The 10,739-nt window shown below is 38.8% G+C and overlaps 1 protein-coding gene and 1 long non-coding RNA gene across 3 annotated transcripts in view; one reads left to right on the plus strand and one right to left on the minus strand.

The window, feature by feature from the left end:
• Positions 1–10,739, minus strand: part of LOC310724441 — a 158,360-nt gene that overhangs the window by 34,279 nt on the left and 113,342 nt on the right. The window lies entirely within an intron of this gene.
• On the plus strand, positions 1,204–9,517 carry sav1 (salvador family WW domain containing protein 1). 2 transcript variants are annotated; one of them, XM_083539607.1, is made up of 5 exons: positions 1,204–1,727; positions 2,365–2,850; positions 7,248–7,518; positions 7,910–8,065; positions 8,915–9,517. In XM_083539607.1, the coding sequence occupies exons 1-5, from the start codon at positions 1,631–1,633 to the stop codon at positions 9,126–9,128; spliced, it is 1,224 nt and encodes a 407-aa protein (XP_083395733.1). In that variant the 5' UTR covers positions 1,204–1,630; the 3' UTR covers positions 9,129–9,517. The 2 variants fall into 2 exon arrangements, with proteins under 2 accessions (XP_083395733.1, XP_083395734.1); XM_083539608.1 differs by having other exon boundaries at positions 1,624–1,752.

A 10,739-nucleotide genomic window follows, 5' to 3' on the forward strand; every position in this document is an offset into this window, starting at 1 on the left:
TTTATGAGGTTTATAGAGTCTGTGTATCATGAACACTTAACGAGCATCTAACATTTTCATAAGATATTGTGAAGATATTCACAAAATGTCCTGCAACATTTTCTGTGGTGATTCATAACAGTAATGTACCTGTGTGGAAGGATAAACAAACCAAGAACGCTTTTTGTGAAGAGCAACTGTTTTGTATTTATAATTGGGGGGGGGGGGGATACTTATAGAAGATTACTTATAGACATTTATTATTTTTCTGAATGATTATTCTGATTGGCAGTGCTTTTTTTTCTGTTTCTGTAAACAGAAATGGTATACAACTACTACTAATAAGAATTTTCATCATTATTCAAAATGCTCTTATTTGCTATAATTGCTGTCAGTTCTATTTTCATTTCAATTCTCTTAGTAACATGTAATTATTAATTTTAATGTATTATTAAATCATTTATGTGAGTGGAACTAGTTTAAATTAACAACTAGAAAATTAACTAAGCGTGAGTAGTGTTCTAAGAGTTTGAGGTGGAAACTAAGCACAAAAAATCCGTGAGGATTGTACATGCGTCAATTTTCCCACAAATCCTTGCGCTCCGCTCCGGCCAGAGGGAGCGAAAGCGCGTCAAACTGTGTTGCCAGGTGCGTAGAATTTAGATCTAAAACTGCTGGCGTTCGTCCATTTTATTTAATGTAGCACGTTACTGTACACGTCAAAAAGGCACAAAAAAGGGCCAAGTTCACAACTGCTAGTTTTAGTATTATAGCTAAATATTGTAGTATAATGATGGGTAGAAGTTTAATAATGCAATAGCACTGCGCTAAAAGTAGGGCGGCTTCATGGCAAATCATGGGTGTGCGTTAATAGTTATCAATTCAAACTTTACTATGTTATTGTTTCTCTAGTATTATTTATAACTCCTTCAAATGATTATTAAGAAATTGATCTGGAGAAAACAAAACATATAGTCATACATAATAAATTATAATAAAGATATAATTGATATAGTGAAACTGCCTGTAATGAGATGTTGATAAGTGGGAGGCGATGTTTGTGTATATATATATGTTATATTACACGGATGAATTTAAAAGAAAACTTTAGCAGGTGCTGCTATTGGGGGAAAAAATTAATCATTCTATGATTATTTTCAGTATTCCAGTATCCATGGATATTATACAAGCTGCTTATGATGTTGGGCATGTAAAAGCGCAAATCTGGCAACCCGGGCAGTATGGGCTGGGCACAGGGCAATAGGCTGGAGTCTACTATAACTTTGACCACTGAACTTATTTCATAGCTTTGACTGGTTTGTTCTTGTAGTAGTACAACCTACTGGACTCATATAGAGACTGGAGTCTGGTCTTTTTTTAGTTGTAGTCATGTAGGTCAGAATTAAAAGTGTAAAAAGTGTAAGCTGAGCTGGAACGCTCGTCGTGTTGTTTTTGTTGTTGTTCCAGCTATCGTTAGCTAGCCACGGCTTGGGAGTCTAACGCGAAGTAGAAAGCCAGATAACGGTAGCTTACTGAGTTTTTTTACTTATTATCTTTTATCTAAAATGAGCGCCGTGGATGAAATAGTTTTCGCAAAACCATCAAGAAAATGTTTTGATCTCATTAATGGCTCCTGCATTCACTGAGCTCAATGATGCTGCCGAGAAAGAAAAGTAAAAACGAAGCGTCCAAGCCAGCAGAGGTTCAGGGGAAATATGTGAAGAAGGAGACTTCCCCTATGCTCAGGAGTGAGTAACTCTCATCAACTCCAAGGTTTTTATAAATAAACTGGATTTTAATTTTTTAAATATGTAACTTTTTTAAAAACCCCAGCAAAAGGGCCAATGGATTGTGCGTTTTGATTACAGTTTCAAAAAATCTCAGTTATCCTGCATGTATCAGAGGTTAAAGAACTGTAGGTCAGTATTGTTTCAATGTGAATGTATTTATGATATAATGATGTCCAAATGCTGTGTAAGAAGTGCAACTGTATTCCTCCTGTTTACTTATAACACTTCTACTGACTTCTCAAACCCAAGGTCACGCTACTATATCCAGACTAGTGACAGTACAAAGTCAAAAACTGAAGGAGAAGAGCACAATTCCTTCTTCTAGGGTTGCACTGATCATTCTGGCCTGCAATGTGTGATCAATATTGGGGGTGACGTTTTCCATCTATTTACTCAGAAGCATTACGTGGGATGAAAGTGTGGTGGAGACTGACATAAAAACAGATTGTAAAAATTGCTGTGTTGTAATGTGTCCCAAAACCGATTGACATCAAGCGATCCGTGATATTGGTTATAACTAGGAGATCACTATTGAAATCTAAAAAAAAATGGATTGTATGCAATAACTTTGAATCTTCTACCAATTTCTTCCCAGATCTAATGCCCTCGTTTATCCGTCACGGGCCGACGATTCCGCGAAGAGCAGAAGTGCCGTTGTCAGAAGCCCCAGCGGTACCTGGTGCCGGAGTGTACCCCTTGGGTTCAGCGGCAGCGACAGAAGCAGGTGGACGCAAGAGTTTCCTGCGCAATGCAACACCTCGGCCCCAGCACGAAGTTTCCCGCCGGGACAGCCATCGTCTGTCTGCACCCACATATCTTCCACGCTCGCTCCCTGAACTTCCTCACGACTACTCCACTTCGACCCCGTCGTTTATCAGCGATAGTGGCCCGATAGCTGAGAACGGAGATGTGGCTCGTTACTACTATCCCCCCGAGGCTTACTACGATAACCAGCCTAGGCGCACACGTCGACCCGATCACTTCCACGACGATTACAGATATTACGAGCACAGCGAAATTAATTATCCACGAGGCCCTACGCAGCCTCAGACGCCCCAGCCTCACAGTCGGCCTCCTGCAGGTAAGAATAGCGAGTTTTTCCAGCATACCTTTGTCTGTGACTGAATGGACAGATGTCATGACAACAGTCTGCTTTAAGATATACAGGATATATACAGGACATTATTAACTACAGATTGTTAACTAATCAGGAATTGTTTTTCAGGGACCCCTTTAACTGTAAAGGGGGGTCTATGTACAGATTTATTTTGTGCTTTAGAGCTCAGGTAACTAGTAAAATAGGTTAATATTTGTTAAATTTAATAGTACAATAGTAGTGCAGTAACTGTGGTAATGTTTTGTGATTTTCACCCTTGTAACAACTGTATATGCTTTAATACATTTTTGTGCTGTGCAAGCATAATTTGAGTTAAACATTTTTAACTAAAACATTTAATCACCTTTTTATCTGACAGAACAAAATCCTAACGTCCAGATCAAAGTCAGGGTCTTAAAAGCTCAGGTCTGAGTCATGAGTCCTGAGTCATGATGTATCCCTGATGTCTACATGGCCTTATTTGCATCTTCAGATGAGTCTGAGTAAACAGCGTCCCTCTGATCTATAATAACCTTAATGAAGACACCCTTATTATGTCGCAGGCGTTTGTGACAAGTGTAGTGTTGTCAATATCGCTGTATGTTACGCATTACTCGTCAGTGAACGTACAAAATAAAAGGGAAATATCAGAGGTTCTATCAGATTGTGCAGTCATATGATGAGGTTTGCTCAGAATAAATGCTTGGGGCTGTAAGTAATATGACATCAGCGTGGGAGGACTGCTCTGAACAAATCTTGTCAGCATTGCATGCAATAAAGTCTGCATCCGTTTTCTCAGTAACGTTGTGCAACTGCTGACCATTCCATTGAAGAAACGTTTCTGTATGTGATTAACAGCATGCGGTTTTGCATGTGCGATTGGGTGAACGATATAACACGTAACCCCCACATTACTGCAGATAGAGAGGTGGGGGGGGGGGAGTACAGTTTTAGATGGATACAATTGTAGTATACGTTTAATTTGTATATTGTATATAATTTGTGTATGAGGTGAGGTCAGGCTTTTGGTAATACTGAGCAGATTGGTTTGAAAGCAATTGGTTAGTGATAGGTTGATTGATTGTCTGTATTGGTGTTGGAACTAAAATGTGTGTGTGTGTGTGTGTGTGTGTGTGTGTGTGTGTGTGTGTGTGTGTGTGTGTGTGTGTGTGTGTGTGTGTGTGTTCTGTAGTTACTTCCACCCAGAGTTAAATAACTGACACATGCCAAAGACATCAGCTTTTCCGCTATAAATACACTCTATACTTATCCATCGCTCTCGGGCTTTCTCGGTCTTTTTCTCCTCTTCCAAACCCAGGTCAGATTTTCTCATGAACCGGACCGGTCAGCGTTCCCACACTTCTGTTTTGTGTGTTTTAAAACCAAAATACTTCAGTAGTGCTCCTTAAACGTTCCCAAAGGATTGGCTATTGGCCATGTATGATCGGTATGCACACATGCAGTCCTGCACATTCACTCCTGCTCTAATGTACCTCATTCTATTGAGACTCAGGTGTTTGAGAAAAATATCTTCGAAACCAGGACACTGGAGATGAGAAAAGTGTTGACGGTAGTAAATGACCAATAAAAATGTGCGTGATGATAGTTTTTACGCACTGGTACAAATCTTTCCAAAGTTAGACAGATTCGTGTTTTGCATTAAGATTACGTGCAGCAGACAAGATTTGATTTCAAATGCATTTTTTGTTAGTATTTAAGTACTCTTATTTTTCTCAAATTTCTTTTTTTGTTTGTTTAGGGCCCTGAAGTATTGTATATTAGTATTGTAACAGAAATATTATTACCACTTAAATTTACAAGTAGAATAACCATTATAGCTAAATCCTACAACATATGTCATGTTTTTTTGATGATGCCATGGTTGTACATGGTTCAATAATTTAATGAGTAGCCCATATGATGTAATGAAAGAAACAAAGCATGTAGTGATACAGGAAACACTGAGAAACTAGAAACATCACTGAATGCAGACCGTCTTCAAGTCTACTTAATTTAATGCCTTAATCCTTAATTTTGTAGTTTGTAATTCTTTTAATGTAATTTTTTAGTATTTTAGCAGTTGCAGCTGCTGAATCCTGAAATCCTACAGCCGTCTCAGCATCCCTATTTCGCACTTCCTTTAACATGAAGACCACTTAACACAGCCCTGCCTCTTTTTTTAACACACGTCACACAGCATAACTTCGCTCATGCATTTACTGAAATCATAATCGCGTGCGCTAAGTGAGGCCAAGCCATATAAGATTTATTGCTAATCCAACAAGGTAGGTATTCATTTAAATAAGGGTTTTGATGAGGAAAGTAATCATCATGTAAACATTGATAAAATCATGAATCGACTCCTTTAACAATCCAAATCCTTCAGAGGCATCTTTGTTTAGACCATTACACACACTACCTAATGTGACTGGTGGGAGAAAAAAAAAAAAAGCATGGCTGTGTAGAAACGTAGTTGTGATGATGGATGAAGATGAGATCAAGTCAACTAATATTTGAAAGCACATAATGCTTCAGCACACATTCTGTTTAGTGATTGGGAACATTTTTAGCAGAGAGTGACATTATCATTGTATGACTTGTTCTAAATGTATTAAAGCAAATAACATGTTGAGATAACGTAAACTTTTTATGGTACCTTGACAGCCCTCACTGTCTTCTTGCTGTTATGTGAACTAAAGCTAAATGCTGTTTCTTGCATACTTGTAAATTTTAACGTATTAGATGTAATGTGTCTGTGAACAGAGGTTTGTGAGACAGTGCTGAATTCAGGTTGCATATCAACATTGCATTAATTTGTAGTCCAATTGATTTGTTTTGGCATATTTGAGGATTCTGGGAAGTGTACTACAGTACAGCAATCCCCTGCCTTACCGTAGTTAGAATCTTACGCCCCCGTTTGGTTTATCGAGAAATTGCATTTGCCACATAATTAATTTGTTTGGCTGATTTTCCCGGTCTCTCGCGGATAGCACGATAGACCAAAAAACTTATAGGGAATTGTTTTTATTTCGTTTTATGTTGAAATAATTACATTTACTAATAAAAATATAATTATTCATTATAAAATTAAGTAAAATGTTAGTACAGTACTGTATACATAAAATAGCATTTTTGGGGTGTAGTCCGTTTATCGCGTTTATAAACGGGGCAATACTGTATTTTGTTAGAACAACAGTGATTCTAATAGGATTATTAAAGGCTGTGATTAAAATGATTGGGTTTTCTATTTAGTGACATTAAAACGCGTAGAGTGGATCATTATGAATCAATTAATATAGTCATTGCATAAAAAAAAACGAGAATTTTGTCCATTTTACTAGATTTACTTTTAATCATTTTACACCAGCTAAGACTTAGACCAGTCATACCGTGATGTGGTTAATATAAACTCAGTGTGTGGAGAGTCAACCCCGTCGAAGATGAATTGGTCAGGGTCAGCTGTACATTAAACAGATTAGGTTGCGTGTCCGTGTTGAATTTAAGTCACTGATAATTCAGAATTGTGATGAAAAGAATGAGTATAATTGCAGCGTGTTTGTGTGTTAGAGCAAGAAGGAATGTTCTCTTTGTGCAGTAGGAGGCGAGGAGCATGGTTTTCCTCACATTCCATCCCTGCCTAAGACTCACACACACGCACACAGGCTCACAAATATGCTTATTGACGTGCACGGTCTCACCCAGCTGCAGATTTTACCAAAATCCTGTGTGTTTTATTTTTCCAGAGTATTTCACTGTTTCACACTGACTGAGCAGTAATATTGGTTTTAAAATGTTTTACCACTCCCTTGACTGACGGAGAGCTTTAATATGCTTTTAGTCTGTGTTTCTCTGTTGTTTGTTTGTTTGTTTATTTATTTATTTATTTATTTGTCAGAATGCTGAGAAAATTCCTACTCAAAAAATAGTACTTGCTCCCAAAAGAGACACACACACACACACACACACACACACACACACACACACACACACACACACACACACACACACACACACACACACACTTACACACACTTACTTCCCCATGGAGAGTCTCCCAAAATAAGCCAAAATCCCAAAATCAACAGCAGATGTTTGATTACACATGTAGCCCTCTTGTATTATCTGTACTGATACAATTATAGCTTAAAGAACAGTAAAAGAAAGTCACATTCATGACATTTTGCACTGAGGTTTGAAGCAATGGGATTTTTTCCCCCTCACAAACAAGGGCATCATCTATGACCAAAACCAATTTTTGCATTAATCTTATGTCAAATAATGTGGAACATTTATTAACTACATTTATTACGCACTACACATTAAGTTGTTGTATTTATATTACTGCTGCTGTAAGAAGTGTGTCTACCTGTGTGTGTTTTTAGCTATTGGACGCATGCAGGCGAAGTCTTTGGGCAATCTGGCGAGTTTGAGTGCAGAGGAGATGGCCCTTCCACCTGGTTGGACGGTTGATTGGACGATTCGAGGCAGAAAGTACTTCATCGACCACAACACGAACACAACTCATTGGAGTCACCCGCTGGAGAGGGAGGGGCTTCCACCTGGCTGGGAGAGGGTGGAGTCTGCAGAGTTTGGAGTTTATTATGTTGATCACATCAACAAACGTGCCCAATACAGGCACCCATGTGCTCCCAGGTATGTGCGTGTTTGTTTTGAGTAAGCTATTCTATTGACACTTACCTGGTCCCTGTGTGGCAAACAGTGCAATGTGGCTAATTCTTCAGATAATTTCACAAAGTGGAACAGGTTTCACTAAGGTTCCACTCCTGTATTGAGCTGTTTTAGAATTTATTTACATTCTGAATGTATTTCTTTCACGCACGCACGCACGCGCACGCGCACACACACACACACACACACACACACACACACACATATATTGCACGTTTTTTTAGAGCTTCAAATGTTCCATACATCAATGGATTCTGCAATCGACTAAGATTTTTACTTACATTTTCTGAACCTCTATGTGTTTCCCTCTGGCACTCATGTGTTTTATTAATTTTCCATCCGCCCTGGCCATTAGTGTTCCACGCTATGACCAGCCTCCGCCCATACCTCCTCCAATCACGTACCAGCCCCGTCCCCCAGAGCGGAATCAGCCAGTGCTAGTGCCAGCAAACCCCTACCACACTGCCGAGATCCCAGACTGGCTGCAGGTCTATGCCAGAGCACCTCTGAAGTAAGTTCTTAAGCAGGAACACACAATCAGGTGTTTAATACGCTCGGTTTATTGGTCATTTTAGGAAAGGCCACTTCAACTAGGTTCTGCAGGCTATCTGTCTCTTCTTTTCTACACTGTAATGGTAGTCTAAGATAATTAATTATGCTCCCTAATATACATACAAAATCTAAATGCTCAGCATTTTAAAATAACCCTTTGCAATTTGATGCCCCTTGAAGCATAACCAAAACAGAGTAGTGAAAAGGTTTAGGAAACTTTACCAAATAAATGAATTGCCTTTACTATGGTGTAAGAAGAACGACACAGCTGTAAGTGGACAGTGGCAGAGTCTAATTCTACAGTCTGCACTTTACTGTATGTTCTGACTAAAAAGTGTCACGTTACTGATGTCACGCTAGATATGGCATTTGCAGGTGCTTTAAAATATTCATTTATGCTTTTAAACAATCACTGTTTCTATTGTGCAGTGTACACAATCAGATAAAAGCAGCCTGGTTAAAAGATGAAACTGTTCTTATAAAGATTGTGTTTGTTTCATTTTTTTTAACCCCCTGAGGGAATTTTTTATTTGTATTTGTGTATTAATTCATGAGCATAACATTAACAGAATCTTGATTAAAAAAAAAAAATATTGCATGCCTGTGCTATAGTCACTGCTCCGCGTTATGAACTTGGATAAAAAAGGGTGGTATAAAAATGAAAAAAGCCCCATGTGCCCTGCGCTGTGTGAATAACACATTGAGAAATGTAGCCCTGCTTGCTTTGATGCTTGCTGTGATTAAGGGATACATTTCTAAATATCATTGTTTTATTGATGCCATGCTAACCTCTTATTTCCTGTCTCAGGTATGACCACATCCTGAAGTGGGAGCTGTTCCAGCTGATGGATCTGGACACGTATCAGGGCATGCTAAAGCTGCTGTTCATGAAGGAGTTAGAGCGCATCGTTAAATCGTACGAAGCTTACCGTCAGGCCCTGCTCACCGAACTTGACATGCGCAAACAGCGTCAGCAGTGGTACGCTCAACAGCCAACCAAAAACTTCCCTCACAACATGTGAACTGCAGGACACCGCCATCCGCTAACACGCGTGCCTTAATACGGACGCTGTCAGGCCTTCACACGTGTCTCGGTGTGTGTCTCAGCAGTGTACGTCAGTGTCAAGTGTGGACCGCACACATACACACTTACACTCTGACATATAACAGATGCTTATAGGTTGCTCTCAGACTGCACAAGAATAAAAGCGAGAGTTGCACACCTACACGCAGCGTTTGTATAGTGTAAACTTTATCCAGTTTATAGCCTGAAAGGTTCAGTTTGACTGAAAGTTTCCGGACATTCTCCAGTCAAATTAATATCAAAAGATGCCACAGTGACCTTTACCGTCTCTACTGTTTAGATGACACTATTTGCATTAAAAAAAACTGGGTCTTGGTCACTATTGAATCATTTTCCTTTGATACATTTTTCACATACACACACTGAGCTCTTCCTGTGTTTCGATTGTCTGAAGTGTATTATAATCCTGTCTGATCTTTTCTTCGGCCTGCGTGGCCACTCAGCCTGTAGCACACACTCATCTTTCTTCAGCGTATGGACAATGAAGCGCTTTTTTTATGGACTTTTCCTGACGACGACAATCTAGGCCACTCTAAATGTAAAAGGTTTGTGATATATTTTTTTTTTCTCCTAAGGAATATGTCTTTATTTAAAGACTTGATTTTGTCAGCAGAAGCATCACATGTGATGCAGGGTAAGTGTGAGCTCTTTTAGCTCTTAGCTTTTTATCTTCATCTATTTTTTTCCTGCATAATGAAAAAAAATATATATATAAACCTATATAAACTGAAAGCCTCTCCATGTTGTGTAGCAGCAGCAGGATGAAGTCTGTAATTATTGTGAATGCGAGTGAGAGAGGCTGAATGTCGGTATTGCTCATGCAAGATGTTTTTGCTGCATATGGTCCTGTTTTACACACCCAAGCACTCGCCACATGGCTTGACCTCAACTTTTAAATTTGTTGTGTGTGTGTAGCTGACCGCTATCTGACCTCATAACTCTGTTACAAACTCCAATCCTGCCAGCTTGAGTGTGTAGGACTGTGTGGGAGTGTGTTTCTGAGAGTACGCAAGGGGCCTGATTTTTATTTTTTGGGGGGGGGGAAATGTGTATGTTTGTAAACACCGCAAATATTTAAGCTAGAAAGCAACGCAGAACCAATAACAGTGTTTTCAGTAAATACTACGTGACCTATTTAAGTAAAATTTAGGCTTTAGTAGTAGAAGAAATAGAATTAGGTCCTATATCATTAAATAGATTTACCACAAGGAACTAAAATATAATAGACTTTAGAGACTTTGTCATTGTAGTAATACAACGAAATTTGTCTGGTAGCTTTCAGAGATCAGCAGCAATTAGAAAAGAAAGATTAGCAAAAAAAAGGTAAACAAAGATAATTGCGCTAAAATATAATATGACAATAATTTGTAAAAGCATGACCGTGTGCGCTGTTATTGGAACATAATCAGCAACTGAATGTTTTTAATAAAGAACATTAGCACTCAAGTTACAGAAGTTGTAGGCAGTCGTTCCCTTGCTTTCTACTGAAGCTAAAAAGACAAAAAGAAAAAACCCTGACTTTTTTGTAAGCGATTCTGTGGCCTTTTAT

The sequence above is a fragment of the Silurus aristotelis genome (assembly GCF_946808225.1).
Source record: "Silurus aristotelis genome assembly, chromosome: 4".
Lineage (NCBI taxonomy): Eukaryota > Metazoa > Chordata > Actinopteri > Siluriformes > Siluridae > Silurus > Silurus aristotelis.